At 37.0% G+C, this 21676-nt stretch overlaps 1 protein-coding gene across 1 annotated transcript in view; it reads left to right on the top strand.

Moving 5' to 3' along the window:
• The window catches only part of RPRD1A (regulation of nuclear pre-mRNA domain containing 1A), a 43838-nt gene that overhangs the window by 8045 nt on the left and 14117 nt on the right, over window positions 1-21676 (top strand). Inside the window, exons 2-6 of the mRNA XM_054284817.1 lie at window positions 1608-1737; window positions 2415-2521; window positions 2604-2698; window positions 3595-3721; window positions 3820-3995. Of these exons, the coding sequence (XP_054140792.1) occupies window positions 1608-1737; window positions 2415-2521; window positions 2604-2698; window positions 3595-3721; window positions 3820-3995 (635 nt within the window). The remainder of the gene's footprint in view (window positions 1-1607; window positions 1738-2414; window positions 2522-2603; window positions 2699-3594; window positions 3722-3819; window positions 3996-21676) is intronic.

The following is a 21676-nucleotide window of genomic DNA, read 5'->3' as shown; positions in this document are numbered from 1 at the left end:
AACTTGCTAGGTGTCAGAGCTCTTATGTGAAACATAGGAGATGTGTTGTTTTATCATTAGTCAGGTTTTAATGTAGAAATTGAGCAGCACTTTATAAAACCTACATTATAGATTAGCCAGATTTTGACAGAAATTGATTAATTTCCTGTCTGCTTGCATGTGGTGACTTCACTTTTTGGAGCACACTCTATTGAGTCCACCTGTGTCCAGCACTTCCAAGCTTTTTTTTTTTTCTTTTTATTTTGTTTCCTACTCTTCAGTTTACCTTGACTGTAAGCAGAGTGCATTTTTACATTTAACAGATGGTTTTTTCCCCAGTGAATCCAGAACGCCCAACTTGTTAGATATGTCTGTTCAGAGACTGGAAAGAATTCTGTACTTCAAGGAGCAGTCCTTCAGAGGAGTCTTTCTGTAGTGCAAAATTTATTCTCGAAAGCATTTCCCTAGAGTGAAAGCATATTAACATTGAATTTTCTCTTTATATGTGAGGGTGGTGTTCTGCATTTTTGAGAGGACAGACTAGAAAGTAACAAAATAAAATCATATTTTCTTGCATAAGTTATAAGAAATCCTAGATTGTCATTACCACGGTGCTGCTTTCCTTGACAGAGCAGAAAAAACTTGTCTTTCAAGAGAAACCTCTTTTTAAAATCAGAGTGTACATATTGAGATTATGTGGTGGTAATGGTATTCTGGTGTTAACCAAAAGTAGAAATGTTACAGTAAGAGTTTCAGCTCCAATAAACTTGGAGAATAATGAAAATTAGATGAAGTATAAATGAAAATAACCCAGGTAACTTAGAAAACATAGAATAGATTTTGAGAAGCAGCTTGTAAATTGGAAGCTTGTAGTCTACTGCACATTAAGAGAGGTGGGTTAAGATGTTTAAGGGGCTGAGGGAAGAGATACACCATAGGAGCTTCAAGGTAGTTTTTGAAAACACTTTTGTGCTATTACAGCTGCTGGCACATGAGTGTTTTAACAATTCAGAGGTGGGGAAGGGGAGTATCAGAGTGATGCAGGGACATTGACGAGGGGATTGACTGTTCAGTTTGCTTAAATGTGAGAATGAGGAGTGGTTGTGTAAGACTGAGTGAAATTCAGACTGAAAGGGAAGAGGTTCTTCACATGAATGATTGTGGATCTGTGAAGTGCCTCATCAGATGATTTCATGAGTGTAAGAAATTTAAGCAGGCTTAGAAGAAAGCTGAAGTACTTGGAAGAAATCCATGAAGGCTGCCAAACAAGAATCATTAAAGGCTCAGGAAAACACCTGAAAATAGTTTGGGGATGAAGAACTTTGGAATATCTTGGGATTTTTTCTGTTTTTTGAGATAGCACTAAATGGAGATTGTGTCATACTATGAAGGAAGAAGAACTTGAACAAAGAGAGCGGAAGGGAGAGAAGACCCAATGAGTGACTAAAGTCTTTCACATGAAAATACTGAAAATGTGAAATGGTGTAAGCAGTAATGAAAATGGGGAAAAAATATTTGATTTCAGGATGTGGGGGAGTGGGTGTTTGTATTCAATATAAGCCTGGATATGTAGGTATTAGTTGAAGGAAATAAAATTTCTAATTATTTTTAATTTTTCTTTTTATTAGCAAAACCCAATAGGAAGCTGACATTCCTGTACTTGGCCAATGATGTCATACAGAACAGCAAAAGGAAAGGACCAGAATTTACGAAAGACTTTGCTCCTGTAATAGTGGAGGCTTTTAAGCATGTTTCAAGGTACAGTAAACTTGTATGTGCAGTGTCCTTCACACTGCATTGGAGAAGTGGTCAGTTGATGTCTTCTGGCCCATCTAGTCTTCATCTGCTATTCCTGTACTTGAAATCTTAGTTTCATTTATTCAGTGTTCTTGTGATCTTAGATAGTCTTACTACAGCTTGATGAAGTTTGATAGTAAATTCATCAGCATTCAGTCCCTTTTTGCCTTGGAAGACCGCCTTTCAAGAAGGAAGAAACTGAAACTTGCTTACTGTCTGTGTTTATGTGCTACAACAGTTTGGCATTTTTCATTACCGGGTGTTGCATGATTTGCTTTTTCCCCAGCAGCCTCTAATGTCATTGCATGAGGAAGCTAAAGTCCTGATGCAGGCTTATCTTTACAATGACACACAGCTGTTTAAGCAACATAAACCTGTTTGTAGTGTTTGCAGATTTATGGGTTGAAAAACCAAAAGAGTTTGATATAGGCCCTTTTTTTTTTTTTCAGGTGCTTGCTAGAGCACATTAAACTGGTCTTTGCTTTCTTTAAAATGGGGATTTGTTACTTTCTGAGGTTATTCGACTTCTGATAGTTGGATATTGCTAAGATCTGTGAAGGTCTTTCTGTGAAAAATAATTATAAAGCAGTGCTATACTTCTAACTAGTGCTGATATTTGCTTTTTTTCCTTCTAACAGTGAGTCTGATGAGAGTTGTAAGAAACACCTTGGCCGAGTGCTGTCTATCTGGGAAGAAAGGTCTGTTTATGAAAATGATGTATTAGAACAACTTAGGCAAGCTTTGTGTAAGTATTTTGTGAGTGTATGAAGGTTCTGTCTCCTGTTTCAAATAGTACTTCTTTGACTGCTGTGTTTGTTTTCATTTAGATGGAGACAGAAAGGTGAGGAAGCGCACATATGAACAGATCAAAGTTGATGAAAATAACTGTTCACCTCGAAGTTCTCCCACTGATCCTCCTCAGGTAACAGCATGTTTATTAAATTCTCTACTTCCATATGGTTTTATATAGAATTTTTTGGTTTCTATTTTTTTTGAATGGTCTCTTTCAGTGAGGAACTGTTTCTGGGTAAGGGTGGCTACACCTCAAACTTTGAATAGTTTTTTAGCGGGGCATGCTGTAACTTTGTGTTTGACAGTAAACTCAGATGTATGAGCTCTATGTCCAGCTTTGTTCATGACAGTATTTCAGGAGTTTGTACAATGTATTGAGTTCTCATTCAGTTTTCAGGGTAGTAGTAACACATGTATATTTAGAGTGTAAGATTGTTACGATTTATCGATAAAATATTTCCCAAAGTTTCACTCACAATGGCTGTGAGAAATTCTTGTTTGCCTTGCACTGTTACAGCTCTTCTAATTCTTGTGGGGTTTTGTTGCAGTATTGCCCTACCTCAAAAGGATTTTTGTTATAGCAAAGAACGACTGTCCTCAAGTCATCACAATTTAGTATGTTTCTCTGTAGCAGATAGCTGGGCTTCTGTGAGCATCAGCCCTACTTCCAGAAGCAGTGCACTGATACAGTCTTTTGCAATAGTGAAGCAAAACAACAAGAAAGGAACTTTTAAAAATGTGTAATAAAATGAAAGGTACTGTAAAATAATCACTACTGTCAAGAAGAAAAGGTTTATAAGTATTCCTATACAAAGAATTTAAATGAGAAAGCTCTTGTAGAAAGGTGACCTTTAAAACTAGCAATGATGTGCTGAGACTAAAGGTTTTGTTTTGTTTGACTCTAAAGGTGATACTGTAAATGCTGCTAAAATTATCATCAAATCAATAAGCTTGTTGTAAATACTTCTGTTATGTTGTAGGATCTGTTTATTTAAACTAGTTCTCAATCTTGCATGCTTTTTTCAGACCACAGATCTCATTAGAGCATTACAAGAACTAGAAAATGCTGCCTCTGGGGATGCAGCAGTTCACCAGAGAATAGCTTCCTTGCCTATAGAGGTCCAGGATGTGTCCCTGTTAGACAGAATAACAGGTGAGGGTTGGGGGCCTGGTAACCAAAATGCTCTTCTAAGAACGTAATGGTACATAATGGAATCACACTTTACCTGTTTTTCTCTGCTTGCTTTTTAGATAAGGAATCTGGAGAGCAACTTTCCAAAATGGTAGATGATGCATGTATGTTGCTGGCGGATTACAATGGCAGGTTGGCAGCTGAAATAGATGATAGAAAGCAGCTAACTCGAATGTTATCAGACTTTCTCCGATGTCAAAAAGAGTTCCTTGCAGAGAAAGAACATAAGCTGGAAGTGCGTAATATTTTGTTTTGGTCTCTTCTTCACTAAAGCTTGTTCTTGCAAATGTTTTTAGTTAGCCTGAACAACCTTTTTCTCCAAAGACAAATATTTTTTTGCCACTGTTATGTCTTTGTCTCCAGCACATTAGTAACACATTATTTGATTCTAGTGTTCTAAACCTACTAAACCAGCTCTTTCTGCTTTTCAGTCTTGGTTATACCTACAAACTTAGTTTTAGTAGTGCAGATGGAAAGTCTTATCCCTGCTGTTACAAACTTAATTCTTCATAGTGTCATTTTCTTTCCATGCTCTTTTCATTGTGAGTCTTAGTTATGTATTTGCTAAAGGATAAGAATTTAATTCCAGGTTTCAGCACAAGTGTTTAACCTGTCTCAAGCATCCATTAAACCCAGGGAAATGTACTTACAGCTTCTACAGCCTCTAACACAGCTGGTTATCAGCACTAGTACCAGCACAACCAGGCAGATCATAATAAAAGAGTGATGCACGGTGAGCAGCTCATTATTAGCAAATGATCCCTGAAGTTACTCCTTTCTTTGCTATTACCAATCACCTGCTTTTCTTTCCTACCATGTACTAATGTAAAGCCTCCCGTGGAACATTCCACGTATTTAGAATATGTCCATAATTTCATATCAGTGGCTTCCCAGTGCTAACCTTGGGTATTACAGTAATAGAATTGAAGCTGCATCATTTTGCAAGGGAAGATGTCTGAACAATCATGATGCCCTGTAACTGCAGCATATGCATATATGGTCCCAGCATTAATTTATCTTCAGGTTTCATCATATATGCCTGTCAAGAACATTTTCTTTCCCTAGTGGTTTCTTTACCTTTAGCTTCATAACTTTGATTCAGATTTTGTTGTGCTTTTTTTTTCTGGAAAATGCTGTTTGTAATATATTTGAAGTCCTCATTCAGATCAGTTGTGTCATTCCTAGCCTACTCTTATTTCCTGACTTCCTTTCCTCTGTGCCTCACAGAAAATCAATTGATGAAGGTTCTTCCTATCAACCTTACTGTGTTTATCCTGTGGGAAGAATATCAACCAGCTTCATGTAAGATAGATGGCATGCACAGTAGTGCTGATCTCAGTAGCACCTGATCCAACTGCATAATGGAACCTGGAAGATTAAAGAACAGGAAGCCTTAAGCTTTTCATCATATGCCCTACCTTCCCTCTGCCTGTGTAATGGGTTTGAAGGACAAGTTCCCATAATTTCATTGAAGGACTGGTTGTCTAGAGGCACTGACTTGTTTATGTAGCTCATTACCAGCAGTTCAATGCTGTGTAGGTGTGGTAGACTGCCAGGATAGTGAGTTGCTCAAAAGGCAGTGACTTAGTCTTCAGACAGATTTACCCTTCTGTAAAACAAGAGAGCCAGTTAAAAAGAAATTAAAAATAGTAGCACAGCTGTGAACAGATTCCACCCTTATTGGTTGTTTTCAACAAATAGAAACCAGTGTAATTTCCCAATATTGCTAGATCAGAGAATTCATAATTCTGAGAGAAAGCAATTGCATATTACTGGGCTGTTATGGTGCTTTACATAGTTTCTTGGCTGAATTATTTAGACTGCTAAAGAATTTATTTCCAACATTACAGAGTTTCATCTTTGGGCTAGTTTGAGGTCTTTCTTTAAAAGTAGGAGACAGTCTCAATGTCTGTAGCAGCTTGTTTTAAACTGATGAAGTCCTAGGATGTTGAAGTACACTGTAAGAATGTTTTTAGGCTGATTAGTGTGGCATAAATATGATTTCCTAATACAGAACTATGAGCCAGGATGGTGTTAACCCAGTTACTAGTAAAGGCCTTTGAGCCAAGAGATTTCAAAAAACAGAAACCTTAAAATGGAGTTTCTAAACTAGTGATGAGTAAAGTGACTTCATGCTCACTATCAGTAGTGCTTTTTTGTTTGGGAAGTAGAGGCTGATAAGCATTCTCAAGTTTTGAAATGTAAGATTAGGATGTCTTAGTGATATTGTCTGTAGGGCTTGCTGACTTAGCACATGTAGGATTTATTTTGGTGATTAAGAAATGGAGATGAAGCGAGGACTCCCTGTTCTTACCGATTTGGGAAATTACATGACTCAAATTGAACCTTGCTTCTTGGCTTCTCATTTGAAATAGAACTGGGAGAGGACCTTTCACATAATTCTTTGAGAATGTGTTTCCCTGAACTGTCTGTCCCTAGGTTTTGCTGTTCAAGTTTCATTTCTGGTGAAATTAATTTGTTCCAGACAAGCTTGTTTCCTGTGTTAGACTTCTGGCTGTTGATACTTTCCCGAGTGTAACGTGATCTCTCAGTTGTAACAGAAAGTCTTTATTTCTTCCTGAATTACTGTCACCAATCTGTGAGTATAATGCTGAGATCCTACCTTAATGATTCCTTACCATACCAGGCAGGTATAGTAAGGAACAAGTAGATGTATTCTTAGTTGAATCTAGAAATGTTACCTGCTGTTAACCTTGTTTAACAATTTGAATTGGAATTCCCAAAGAATTGTCAGTAGCTTTCAGCATTAGATAGAAGCTTCAGACCTAAATAGGCAGTACTTTTATCTTCTGAAGATAATTTCTAGGTAAGTAATTTTGCATAACCAATCTTTCCATCTTCCTTAATTTTTTAAGAATAAGAGTTTCTCTAATAGTTATTTCTGAAACAGAAGTGTGTGATTCCCATCAAAATCAAGGTAATGTATGTGGTAAATCTTGACAGGAAATTGTGATAACAAGTAAATAATGTTATGTCTGCATCAAAAGCTAGCTGTACTGCTTGGTAGGTGACTTTCAAAAGTGTGTTTGGGGTAAGTAGTGTCATCTTTAACTCTTAAATTGTTTTCTTTAACATCTGTCTAGCTTCTGTTGCAGGTGGTGGACATGGACCTATCTTCTAATGATGTCACCATCCATTAGTAAACACATCCTGCTAAAAATAAATTTAAGAATCAAAATCTTGTATTGTCTGTTGTTTTTGAAAACTTGAAGAGGAAGAATTCTGTAACTACTCATATCAAATCTCTGCTATTTTCATCTATATTCTCACAAGCATTACTGAGTTTATGCCTGAGATGGATAAGTATTTATCCAGTGTCATCTCTTTTTCCTGAAGACTAAAATTTTCACATGGTTGTTCTTAAAACTATCACATTCTTTCAGTGAACTAATTCAAAATTCCCATTACAGAAGTTGGGGGGTTGCTTGCATTGAAGCTGCCATTTCCAAAAGGAAAAAGCTGTGAAAACAAGACTTTTTCAGCCTTTTGCTTTTTAACTTACACTGCTGGGTTTACATGATCAGAAATGGGAAGTGATGAATGTAGGACTTCTCCTTTACAAGTACAATGGAAAAACTTTCACTTTATTAGATAACAGAGAAAATGTGCTTTATAATTGCACTTAGGCCCCTTTAGAACCTCCCTCAAATTTAGGATCGTGCTAAGGAGTCTGTTCCCTTCACTTTTGGTAGTTTTAAAGCAGTATAAATTTTTAAGGTTCAGTGTGCTGTGGCTCCAGCTAGGATCTCTAGCTAGGTAGGGTTCTATCTACTAGAGAAAATGGAAATTTTTACAGAATATTTTTGTAGAACTTTTTTTCTGAAGCCTTTGATGACTAATACCATGCCTGTTTTCTACCAGTTTGGTTGACTTTTTCCCTCTTTCCCTCCCTGTTGTACCTCCCTCCTGTCTCCCTGCCCGTCCCCTAGTTTTTGAACAGAAATACTGGTTCATCTCTTGGTGTCACTGAAGGATAAAATGAGATTTTGTATTGCACAGGAACAAGGAATTGGGTACATAAATTGATATCCAGATTTGGGTATCAATTTGGCTCATGTCCTTTTGATAAGACTGTCTTGTTACTCTAGAATTAATATTGCCTTAAAAGTGACATGAACAAGAGAAGTACTTGATTTATTGTTCTCTCATGTTTCTTTGTGTTTACCTCTCCCTCCCACAGTCTCCTAGATTATGGTGTTTAGTCTCTTATTAAGTTTCAATTAGAAGGTTTGATAGTGGACCTCTTATGTGACTCATGAACAGGTGTGAGTAGGGGATCACAAGACACCACCTCACTTTCATTTTGGCCTTAGGAAAAGATGTAGTACTGCTGCACTTAGCGTATAGTGGATATATAGTTTCTTGCATACTTCTATCAGTTTACCACTTTAAATTTGGGAATATCTTGTCACTAGATTCAAAGTTTTGTGAGGGAAGTGCTACTCTGGGAAGCTTGCTGTCATTTAGCAGCTTGCATTTAATTAAAACAGTTAATGCTGCTATCTTGCATTTCTGATTTTCTACAGCTCTGTAAGCAGTATTCATATTCTTACACTCACACATCTGGTTTTAATTGTGGTTTCTTAGCGTGTTGAGAGAATGTCATTTTCAATGCACATTTATTTCATGATTGAGCTTTTATGGCTCCACATAGCTTGACTTATCTTCCTGAAGGTTTTAATTTTGTCTTGGAATTTTACAGATAAACAGCAAACAGTTAGTCAGCCTTGACTTTTGCTCTGGATTTGAAATACTTTTTTTTCCTGCTCAGTTCACACTTGATGGTTTCAAATGTAGACAAAAATATTAAGCAAACAGTTTAGGGCTGGCAGTGGTATAACAGGCCTCTTATCCTTAAGTTTTGTTTTGCAACACCAAACTGGGTTGGTGCTGTTGTCTACTGTTGCCCTTCACCATAGCCTTCATGATATCACAGTAGTGTTTTCCTTGCTGGCTTTTTTTTTTTTTTTCTTTTAAACCCCTTATTCATCCTTAGTATGTTAGTATGTCAGGTTCACTCTGCTCAGTGACAGAGTACTTAGAGTAATATATTCCATTATACTTCGTATTGTTCAAGTCCACTATTGGTAATTTGGATTCATTTTTCATAACCTTGCAGCTGAGCACCTAATTTATTTTACTGAGCTTTGGTTGAAGATTTGTAGGATGAACCCAATATTGCCTTTTGTTACGGGGTGGAGTTTGCAGCATTGAAGGTGATTTACAACTCCATAAATGTGGCATAGCACAATAACTTTTAAGTTATTCTGGATTTGGAGCTGAGCAGTTAACAGTGGGGTGATTACAGAACTGGTAACTGGAAGGTATCAGGAAGTGGTCACTAAGGTTCATCCGAACCCACTAAGACTGTTTTAAGATCTGATACATGCTTGGTACCTGATAGTGGTACAAACAGACCATATTGTGTGATCTCTTGACATGATGAAACATTGTATTCATTTTTGTTGAAGATTACAGCTTCAAAAATTGAGGCTGACTTGGCAGAGCCTCCAGATCAGGAAACGAATGACTTATACTGAAGGAAATCTTTTGAGTCAAGGCAGATATTCTTGAGCTGAGGAGAACATGACTGTGGATCTTTTCATAATAAAGGGGGGAGAGCCTTTGCCAAAATTACTTACTTTCTCTAGTGCCCCAGTTCCAAGTAAGTTGCACTGTTTTTCAAAGAAATGTATGTAGCTCTTCACCATTAGGAAAGAAATGTAGGGTAAAGATCTCTAATGGGCGTATTCTTTATGTTCTAGCTCTCTCTATCCTGCTGTGTATGAGATGAAATGCAATTCAGGAACAGGCCACTATGCTTAGATAGTTGTGTAGATTGATTGAAATCCCTTGCTTATAGGTTGGCCATTTGATAGTGTTTGTGTATTGTAAATGATTTATTAGAATTTCACAGTGCAAATCTTTTACTGAATACCAGCACTGTGGTTGTGTTTTGTAAAAAACAAAACTAAATTTCAGTAGGATCAGTAGTTTGTATTATCAACCCAAAGGTGACTGGGGAGAATTAAGTGATCACTGAAATAGTAATTTCTCCTTAGTTTCTCCTTAAGATGTGTTTAGTTAAGGTGAGGGGATGTTTAAAATAGGACATAGGTTGCATCTCTTACCTGCAGTGGAAGTAGGCTTGCTAAGTGTTTTTACAAATTGCTGACCTGTCTTTCAGATGTGGTTTCTTGCTTTCCATGAGCACTTTTTTCAGTGACAGAAGATAAACTTGTAGAGTTTTGTAAAAGTAATTTGCAAGACTGGTGGAGAACAGCAGCCCTTATGTCAAACACAACAAAGCAAAGTCAATGGTCAGTGCATTTTGTTCTTTGTGTTATACCCATTCTGTGAGAATAATGCTAATTTGGCCCATTTTCATAACAAACTTACAACCTCTCTGTACTTGAGCAATAAATATGCTTCTTTCATAAAGTGACTTACCAACTGCAGCCTCAGATGCCATAGTATAGAGTTACTCAGTGTGTACCTGAAAGATTAGACTTCACAGCTCAATGTTGTCATTCAAAGCAGCAGAAACACTTAAAGGCTTCCTCCTTTTAAATTGACTTATCAGATATTTCCGTGTAAATCCTGGCTTTTCTAACAGATTGAGCAGGTTGTAGGTTGTACTTTGCTCACCCCTGTAAAATAAAGATAACCTTTTGCTTCAGTTCATCACGTTTTAAAGCATTGTTGGACATTCAAGATATTCTGGTTTTGAAACAAGGTAATAAAAATGTTACTGCTGTTATATTTTTTTTATCTATTTCACCCTTATTATTTTTTAAGGGTGAGATTTTTTTAGCTTTCATTCTGCAACTTGCCTGTTAGTTTTTATTGAAGCGGGGGGGAAAAGTATATATGTATGAGATACCACAAGATACCAGGAACTTAGTTACCCTTGAAGTGCATTTTGAATTTATTATAAAAATACTGAGAGAAGATACTGGATTATCCTAGGTAGGACTTGCTGTTGTTTGTGAGACTTCTAGCCAGAATGTTCCTGGCTATTGCCAGCCAAAAACTTCATACTGTTAACCAAAATGAATGGATCTATTTGTGTCATCCTCAGAAGAAAAAGTTTTGCAGGTATGTAAAACCTTGTGCAAACATCTGAGATGATGGGAAATTGTAAAGGGAATAATTAGTGCTCTAACTTAAATTTCTTGAAAGACAGCTGTAGATTAGCAAGTGACTTTCTGCAGTGCATTCTGTAGAAGATATTTTCTTTGCTTTGATCAGGAGTTTCCTGGACTAAAAAGAAAACCTGGATATAAGAAAATTATGTAGGAAAGACTGATACTGTAGTGTTTATGTCAGTAGTAGCAGTGAGGTTTTTCAAGTTCAAACTACCTTTTCTGCAAGCCTTAATTTTCAATAGTTATTGTTTAAATATTTTTGTTAAAAATCTGATGTTTGTGTTGCTGGACTTAGTAATTTTTTTTTTTTAATCTGTATTTTGAATACAAAGCAGAACTGTAAACCCTGCTTGTATCCTTCCCACAATTAGAAGCTTTTGGAATTATTTGTTGAAGCAGCTATAAACTCTAAATAGGAACATAAGACCACACTGAATGGTAGGTAGTCATTCTGCTCAGACTAAATAAACATCAATCTTTCTGCATGGGCGTTACTAAGGAAACATTCATAATCAAGTTTCAAAAAACCCTTAAATGTTAAGGCTGAAAAAGGAGAGAGAAGGGAGGGTGTTGGAAAGCTCTGCTTCACAATTTGAGATGACTTGTATGAAAAAGCTGAATCAAAATATGTTGCTTTAGCTAGTGTCTTCTGGTGGTTTCATTTAATAGGAAAATAAGCCCATGTGAATTTGAAGATAATTGCAGTTTACTCAACAGAAGTGCTCCTTAGAGTTCTCTGTGAATAGTGCCCACATTAAAACCTGTGTTGTTGGGCTGATATTCAGAAGTTGTTTTACAACTTTTACAGTTTAATTTTCTTATTTATTTAAATTTTTATGCTATCACTAAGATCTAGAACTTTATTATAAATAAGGGGGTTTTTGGCTAACAAACTTCTGTGTGAAGTTAAAAGGAAGGACCATGCTCAAGTTACACTTTACTATGACCTATAATAGTAGTAACATTCTTTTGCTATATTTTTAATAATGTTTTGCCTGGGTGATTGGAAGGGCTGATGAGAACTGCTTTTAGAATTCTCTGACAGAATAAGGAAGAGAAATGGGTAGAACATCAGCCTGCTTTTTTTCAGCCTTGCTAAAACAACATAAAACAGATTTTATTCTACAGCAGACTTCTGATGTTTTCACTCAAAACCACTCCAGTGTTACATAGAAGAAATTTGTGTAAAATCCAATATAAAACATGGTGGCACTCATGCTGTTGTGAACAGAGCTGATACTTTTGGAGAATTTAATGTACACCGCAAGAAAAGTCTTCAGGTGGACAGCAAGTCCAGCTGTGAGATGGCATTTAAAGAAAATACGCATCCAGTTACTGTAGTTCTTTGGCAGAGTGCTGATATCTCACTGTTCTCACATTTACGTAGGAAAATAATTCATCATCTTGCATAATGGTCTGAGGCGGCAAATACTGTCAGAGCCTTATTAATGAAATAATGTATGGCCTTGTATGTTGTATTTTAAATCAGCTTAGGGGAAAGTAAGAAATGTTAACTTGTGCAGAGTGATTAGGAAGTATAGGTGCCATTGTCGTGACAAAACCTGTTGGCATTTAAAAAAGCATCATTAGGAGTGAAACATTCTTAGTTTTGAATCGACATTTTTTAGTGGATGAGAACAGTGCACTTTTCTGTGCGGGCTTTTTGTTTGCCTTTTGTTGCTGCTTTTTGTGTTTTGTTATGGTTTTTTATTTTTTTTCTTGAAGCCCAGAGCTTTAATTGAAATTTGTCTACTACTAAGCCCATTAGTTATGGGTAAAATATCACTGGAAATAATGAGAACATTCAAGAATACATACAAATCTTTCATGAAATCAGAATAATTTTTAGTTTTAATAATATTGTTGTCAAAATTGAGCTCATGAATCAAAATGAAGGAGTCAGTAGTTGAACTGCTTTAATCAAGAGCCAAAGCTATTCTATTTTCCTAGTTTAAATTCATTATAATCTTCTGTAGTGGTGCAACTAAACTCGTCACAGGGTTTGTTGTGATGTTGCAGGGAACATCCATCTCTTCAGCTAAGGCTAAATACTCTTCATTAGGACTCACAGTGAAACTGAATTTTACAAATCAAACCACCAAAGTTACACTAATGTCTTCATATAGTAAACCTGGGGAATTTACTTCAAAATATCCAAGCTTTTAAAATAAAACCAGCTAACCCTCATTCCTAAAAAGCTTAGGGAATAATAGGCCACTTCATGGTGCAGTAGGTCAAGAGAAAATATGAAGACTCTTGGGTAACATAATTCTTAGCTGGACCGTGCTGAAAAATCCAGTTCTTTAAAACTCTGTATCTTTCTGTTAAAGCTCATTGGTGAAATACAGAACTTTGGGTAATGTTTCCTTTCAGGTAGTAGTGACTGTAGTTTAGTTTTTCCCCTGACACCTTTCAAAAAGTATTAAGAAGTTGGGTTATTTTTTCATACCTGGATTCCTCTCATTAATTGGGGTATGGTACATGTCTCTGCAGAGTGGAGGGAACAACTTGGAAAGTGTGAGTTGAGGCTGAGGACAATGTTGAAACACCAGCTCTCTTTGTCCTTTGAAGCTGTGTCAGTAGTTATTCTGGGCAGCGTGATGTAAGAGTAGTTGATGCTGTTTTAGCAGCAGTGAGAAAACAATGTATCCCACAGCTGTTGTTCTTGCTGAGAATATTTCTTAGCCAGGAGGAAGTGGAAGTTGTCACGTACTCACCACCACCGCCTGATAAGTGTGTAAAGTGGTTCTTACACTTGTATTAAAACTTTCTTCTAAACTAAAGGAGTAGCCAGAGTCCATTGACTTTTGCATTTGACTGAAGCAGTTGTGATATTTTTCAGTTCTGCCAAAAGTAAAGAATATTGTATTAATCTGATATGTAGTTGGTGAAGTTTTTTCCACTGCCAAAGTTTGAAATGCTGTGGACTAAAATTGATTGAAATATGGAGGAGCAGAACATGGAGAAACAACCCAGGATGATGTATAAATCCTGTAAATGAACTCCATGTTGTCCTGGAATTTCATTTTATTTATATAGTGTGAACATGTATCTCTGACATAAAAAATACATAAAGTTGACTTTATTAGAGAGGGCAAAACATTTTTGTAGTATTTCTCAGTTACTGCTGGCAGTGATTGGCAGGAGAGAAAAGAGTGAGTTCCAGTTACATGGGGCTTACAGGTATTGTCCAATTTCCTGTGAGACTTGACTGTTGCAGTTATGCTGCCAGTCATATAAATTCTTTCCTTTGGCAGGGAAATTAGCTCTTAAAAGTTTGATGAAATTACTTCTGTGAATACATAAAGAGAAGAGAGGCCCAGAGGGATGTTTCGGTAGCTCTTCTTCCCTCAGTCTATCCTAGTCAGCCTATGGAACATGGAACCAGCCATAACTCCCACTGCTCTTTGCCACCCCAATAGTTAGGTGATGTAGAAAACATCAAGGAATATTGGGGTGGAAAGGGGAGAGCTGGAGGGTGCACACTGGCTGGGAGCTGCTCTGGGATGGAGAATTGGACTAACTGGGATGGAGTTAGAATATTTGGCACTACTGTGGGTGTAGAACAGTGGTCTGAAATAATAACATTGAAATGCTGTTTCTCTGAAAGTAAGTAATCTAAGGAGCCAGTATTTGAAGTGTTCTCTCCCAATATCACTAGCTGTTTTATTTTCTTGCCTGGTTCCGTATTACATTTTTTCACAAAAGCATCTGTATTTAATTTCCTTCATCTGTGAAACTGGCATCACAGCAGATTCTTATATTCTGACTGGGTTGGTAATTTAGAAATATATTTTGAATTCAAATTGATTATGAAAACCTCCAGCCTTATGCACACTAGGATGGTAACCCTGTTATCTACTGCAGTATACCCCTTCATCACAAAAAGAAGAAAAAACTGCTGTTTTCAACTTTTTGAAATTGAATAAGATGTTCAGAATTTGAAGTGAGATGGTACATACTTAAATGAAAACATTTGGAACATTTTGTTAGTATCAAAAAGGAATTTCGGTTTCTTCTTTTTCTGCACTTCTGCACTACCAAACTGGAAAGGATGCATTTTAATTCAGTGTAGTGAGGATGGTATTTTTGAGGGCCATAGGTAGGAGAGGAATACATGGTGAAGTTTAAGACAGAGACAAGTTTGTTAGTGGATGAAATAAGGACTCTGATGAGATAAAGGACTGTTAAGAACATTATCTTCCCCAGGCCTTCTCTCCTGGAATCAGGCTTTTTTCTCAGTGCAGAAGAGATGCTCTCTCTCCATAGTTAAGTTTATGTTCCATTGTGTATACATAATTTTTAAATGGGGGTGAGAGAAGTAGGAGAAATGCCACGTGCTTTCTAAAATAATTGTAGATCTTACTGTAGCTGTGCACCAAAGGGCTGGGATATTCATTGGTATTTCATCAGATTATCTAGCACAAATCCTGAAGTATTTAAAACATTGTTGTGAGTCTCTGATTTAAGTGTAGCCTGATGTTAACAAATAGATAGAAATCACTGTAAAATTTAATTTTGGGTCTTCCCAGAAGTTAGACATTTCCCTCGGTGTTTTGGTAGGTTTTTCTTTTTCTTCCTCCCCATGCATCCAAACCAGGTTTTTTATGTTGCCTTGTAGAGGTGTAGAGAATTGGTTTTGTAGTCAGCACATGCAACAATTTTAACACTTGGCTGCAGGCAGAATTTAGGGTACAAAATTTATAGTGGCTGCTTAGTACATTGAAAGACAGATTTGAAGAACAGAATTGAGAGTTGGAGATAGCATTGAGCCTTTATTTCTGCCCTTCAAAAGACCATTATTTTGAGGTCCGTTCTGAATATAGAACTTGAAAAACGTGTCAAAAGCAGCAATGAAATGTGAAGTGCCGTGGAGAACCAAGATTGACATCTGACTGTGGTCCTACAGGTTAAGTACATGCTTATTGGGCTCTATTTCCTCAAATGCTAGGTTGTCACAACTTTCCATTCTTGATTTTGTATTTCTTGCTTTTTTTTTCATCAGTCACTCTCAAAGGTTCATTTTACTCCAGCCCAAATACTTCATTGGACAGAAAAGGAGGTAGAGGGACATAATTGTTTTTACCAGAGTTATTTATGCTTTTAAACAGTTCTCAGATTTTATGTGGAACACTGAGCTCCCTATAACTGTTTTAAAGACAAGCCTCAGAACCGTCATGTTCTCAGTAAATGTGAGCCCTTTGATCCTGAAGAAGGTAGAAGGCAGGAGACGGCAGATGGTGTAACTCCCCCGAGTGTTACACTTGGCAATGCTTCAAACACACAAAGTTTTGATGTAATTTATTTCTAGGTTGCTAGTAGCTACCAGAGTAGGAGGAATGATTCTGCAAAGGCAGTAGATATGAAATCAATATTTTTCTGCATCACATCCCTATTTGCTAGTTGTAATGACCCATCACTTTATTTCTTTTGTGCACTATCATTTATTTTGCATTCTCCTCAACCCATGGGCACCAAACCAGAGGCCACTGAGAACATGACATTCATAGAGAACTCCTTTTTCTCTGCATCCCTTCACCTTGTCTCTGCTGTCCTACACATCCAGACTCAACAGTGAAAGCTGTAGCTCTTCATTGCCCAAGATTTTAGAGTATAGAATTGAAGCCAAGTTTAAATTCTTGACATATTTTAGAAACATAAAATTTCTCATACTAAGTTACTTGTTTTCTGGTGGAGATAATTGACATACTTCAGCTGCAGTGAACCATGGGCAAAAGGTGGTAGCTGTAGCTCAAAAGGCCAGCATATTTGATAGATAAATTTGATGAGCTGTGCCATTATCAACTTTATTTTGGAGTATTTGTCATCCACAGGAACTCAGGGTTTTTGTTAAACTGATACACGGCACATAGCTTCCAGACATATCTGTTTAGTCTTAACTCATCTATGATTCCATAATAACCAGTGTGAGAGATGCTGGATGAGTGCCAATAGATCATGGTTTCCTCTTTCCTCATTTTCTGTCTTCCACTGACACGACTTCTGTTGTGACAAATTTTTATTGCTGCTGGGTTTTTTTAATGGTGGTACATTAAACAGTCATTAGTCTTACATGATCTAAATCTAGGAGCTGTACCACTGTAATTAGTATTTTATACACTGATTGTTTAAACAAAACAATTTAGTATGTCATCTTGAAAGCCAGACATTTCTTGTGTTTGCTGTCACAGGTCGTGTAATGAATAGAGTGCCATTTCCAGTAGAGAAACACATCATAGGATGAAATTAGATGCAGCTTATGTAGAGACCATTAAATTCTATGTGTGTATGTATACCTGTTCTTTGTTTTCTTGGTGATAACTCAACTACTACACTTAGGGACCTTTCATTCCTACATTTTCAGATAAGCTATTTATAATGCTGTTATGTGTGGAAGTAATCAAGCATTTTTGCTCAAGCAGTGTTATCTCAGATGTTTTATACTCATGCTGAAAGGTTGGGGAATAAAGCAGTGATGCAGGTGCAAACCCAAAGCAGAAAGTACAATCACTACAAATCAGTTTGGTTTTGAGAACCTGCCTGAACTTTTTCAGACAACACATTCTTCTTAAGAACCAGTAATTCTTGATTTTCTGGATTTCTTCTTGTGTGATAGTGCTGTGTTAGAACACAGCAGCAAGAAATTTAAAATGGCTAGGCTGTCCTCCAGACAGTAGTGTTTAAAATAGTACTCCTTTGGTTTCCTAGCTGGCTTCTCACCTGTAATTTATATGGATTGCTAATGCATTCCCTTACTGTAGTACCTGTAAAGAGAAGTCATCCTAATTTCATTGAAAATGTAATCTGCAGCTGTGTTGTACCCATGTTCTCAGCATTTCTAGAAAAGAGCACCTTGAAACTTTTTTACCTTCTGGCTGATTCATATCCTCTGCTTTATGCAAAGAGAAGAATCCAGTTTTCTGTAATACCAGGGTCTTCCTTTTTTTTTCCCCATCAGTAGAGTTATTGTGCTTTGTGCTTTGAGTCCCAGAAGGATGCTGCTTTATTATTTGGCTAATCAGTGTTATTAGTATTGGATCATGCAACTGCTTTTAAGCCAGTTGAAAATGGTTGTGTTGATCCACATGTAAACCACAAAATGGTTATTAGCATAATTTTTTTTCAACTCTAACAGTTCAAGATAGAGAAGATTCCTGTCGCTGATGACTAGGAGCATCTCACTTATTCCAGTAGTGTCCTCTGCACTCTGTGTGTGCATATACAAGTCATCAACTGTCATAGTCCCAAATCCTTGAAGCCATGTTCAATAGCAGCTACTGTAGTCAGTGGAAAATTAATGTTCTTATGCGGCAAGATCAGAAAAATTGTACGTGCTCAATGACAGCTGTAGGTTTCAACCTTGTGTTTCTGTTAAATAGTAAGCAATAATTCTTAGACTTCTGAGGGTAAATCCTGTATGTGGGCTGTAGAATAATCTTGGTCACTTGAACTTCGGGTTGGGATTTACCTGAGAGTATTCATTGTCTTCTGGAGTCTGAATAGCTAACATCCAGTTAGGTGTATAACTAAAATACAAGAGAGTTTACAGAAGGTACTCTTAAATATGCCAAGAGTAATAAAGACTGATGTTCATAATGTAGGTTTTACAATCTTCAGTTATAAAATGGTGAGATTGATTTGCATATTTCAATGTGATTGATAAAGGTTACTATTTAAGAATATGTATTTTTAATTTAAGAAGCCATAAATGTATTATGAGATTTAAGACTTAGAACATATTTATTTTCTGCTTGTGAGCCAGTGCCCAAATTTCAGTAGAAGGAGGTTGCTGGAAAGTACTGAATTTCATTAGAGCTCCAGTGAAAACAAAGCTACTGGTGGAAAACACACATGCACAGACAAACTGTTGTGAGGGTCAGCAGGCAGGCTCTTAGTGCTGCAGTGGGAGGGAGGAATACTGTGCAATTCTGAGAATGCTGTGAGGTCCAGAGTCTCACTGAAATAATTTCCTCAGGAGACACATTCTTCATGTCCCTCAAAATGTTTAATGGCAGACAAGCTTTTTCTTCTGCTGCTGCATACAGATGTAGTTTTTAAAGAATGTTGCTCACTTCTTCATGGCACGTGTGTGATTAACAATGCTTTTTCTTCCAACATTGCAGTACCTGGCATGCTTTTATGTAATGTCAGACAGCTTTTGCCATGTTGCACAATGAACTTTCTCCTCCAAACCTCAGTTCATTTGGAAACATAATGAAATATGCTCTACACAGTTGCAGCTTTCCAGCTACACATGAATTACTGTGGGGAGAGTTTTTTGCTGTTTTTATTTGATCCTGTGGTCTTGACTCTTCTTGATAAGGTAACTATGAGCAAGTCACTTTCCCTGAACAGCGGCAAAAAGATGATTTTGATTTCTGGTTCTTTTAGCTGTGGAAGTGGGGACAGACATGTCCTTTCTGCTCCATCAGCAGTTACTTGCCCTTTCAGCTGGGGCTCCTCTTGCTATGCTGTTGCACCATCAAAACCCAGCTAGAGATGGCTGGGGGTCACTGAGGGACTCATTTGGGCTGTTGAGCCCTTCAGCCTGTGGTGCCTGGCTAGCCTGGGTTTGAGGGGTGTCAGTAGAGAAACTTCCTTTTACTTTATAAGGCAAGCCTTTACAAAAAAAAGTTAAAAATTGGAAATGCATGGTGACTTGTATGGTTACTGTTTAAGATGGTATCTTGTGTGCAAATCTTTACATTTTATTGTAAGTCATGGCCAAATAGTAAATGATTTTGTTGTTTCCCACTCTACATGGAGAAAGGTTGCCTTTTCCCATGACATTGCACTGCAGAGTAACAGAAAAGTGACACATCCAGGCCTAATACTCAATCCCTCTACTTCATGGCAGGCTGGAAACATGTACCCAGATGGCATTTGTGTAGTTCTTCATAAACACACACTCCAGCCTGCCACAGATCGTGTCCAGCACACCAGAAATCTTAAAGAGGTCTTGACAGGTGGATTTGGCTGTGCCAGCCAGTCAGTCCAGCTCTTACCTGAACATCAGCTGCAGGTTCAGACCTGCTGGTTTTGTTTCCCTTGTCATCAGATGCTGAGTGTACTTTATTTTTATTTTACTTTCAGACTTCACATTTACAAGAGATCTGGAAACGTGAGTTTAAGGAGAGACCAGCCTTAAAGGTTTTAAGAGCAAGTAGGGATAGACAATTAATAAAAAAGATCCTGAATTGCTATACTAGCCATGTATACTGGATTTGTATTCAATTCAGTTTGCCACCATGGTAAGCTCTTTTCTGCAGCAAGTGCTGTTTAATTGCTACTTCAGATCTTGTTTTCTGAGGGAATTTGAAGCAGCTCACCAGTGAAATGAGACAGATATTGTTACTTTGCACATTAATTTGGACAGCAAATCTGCTAAAACCCTGCTTTTCTAAGACATTGTTAGGAAAACCAACTTTTTAAAAGAGAGGTTGTACAAGTTCTTATTTTAGGCTGTGCAACTGGAAGTAGAGCCTGAGGTTTTCTCCAGAACCCTTGGTGCAAATTTAAAGCAGTATCAAGTTTGTGAGAGCAGATTTAGTGTGAATCAGAGAGAAGATTGAAGTGTCTGTCATGCAAGAAACCCAGGGTAATGAACTTGGTGAAAATATACCTAAGTGACTTGCATTTTGACATGCAAGAAGCACATGGCAAAAAAGGGAGTTTAAGTGATTTACTGCTTTGTATAATTCTTTTGACACTGTGTAAACATGAAGACTAAAGGAATTTCTTGAATCATTTGCTTTTTTCCCTCCAGTAACAAGTTTTACTGAATTACTTATGATATTTTTTGCAAATATCTTAGTAGTAAATTACTGTAACAACATTTAACTTACTATGTTTTCCTCATGACCTGATCTTCCAAGGTCATTTCATCCACAGCTGGATAGGAATACAGACATACAGAATGGAATGTACACAGATACTTCTAGAGTTCTATATAAACCAAGATAATGATTTTAAAGATAATTTTAGTGAACTATAGGTGGCTTGAAAGAAAGAAAGGTGCTTTAAAAAGCTAAGATACTTTAGGTTGAAATGATATTGCAGCACTGAGCCTGATGAGTCCAATAAGTGTTTGGACAATGCTCTCAGGAACAATGGTGTGACTCTTGGGGGTGGTCCTGGGCAGGAGTTGGACTCAGTGATCCCTGTGGGTCCCTCCCAACTCACCAAATTCTGTAATTCTGTGATTGCTAACCTGTGATACGTGCTTTATCAGTAGATCACAGAAAAATGTGCATTAGTCAGGTTATTGCAATCTGTAGGCTTTTGGGAGCAATATAGTTCATAATGGGAAAGGAGAATTGTAAAAAACACTGTAAATATCTTTCCTTGTTCTTTTTAATGTTGTTTACTTGTTCTGTGTTTTGCTCTCTCTCTAGACCTTTTTTTCCCTCTGATTTCTCATAATTTCTTCCCTGGCAACTTCTTTCTCCACCTTTTTTATTATAAAATAAAAGCAGCTATTTGAGCAGTTTGGAATTGGGTAAAAAACGTAAAAGACATGTGGATGTGCCAAATTTGCTGCCTGAAATCGGTTGATTGATAAGGGACTTCTTAATCATTAATTTTTCTTGGAATTGTTCTGTGCTCTCTATTGGTATCATATTTCTAAGGCTGTTTTTTCTAGTCATAATATTTTAATACTAGAGCTTGAGGGTAAGCACTTTCTTTAAAAGCACTTTTTTCTACAATTTTTTAAATTATAGAACTTGTATCTATATCCATTTTTGGA

Source organism: Melozone crissalis, unplaced genomic scaffold (genome assembly GCF_028551555.1).
Source record: "Melozone crissalis strain CALT ecotype California unplaced genomic scaffold, PUWL_Pcris_2 ptg000042l_1, whole genome shotgun sequence".
Classification (NCBI taxonomy): Eukaryota; Metazoa; Chordata; class Aves; order Passeriformes; family Passerellidae; genus Melozone; species Melozone crissalis.
This window is presented reverse-complemented; position numbering and strand designations above follow the sequence as displayed.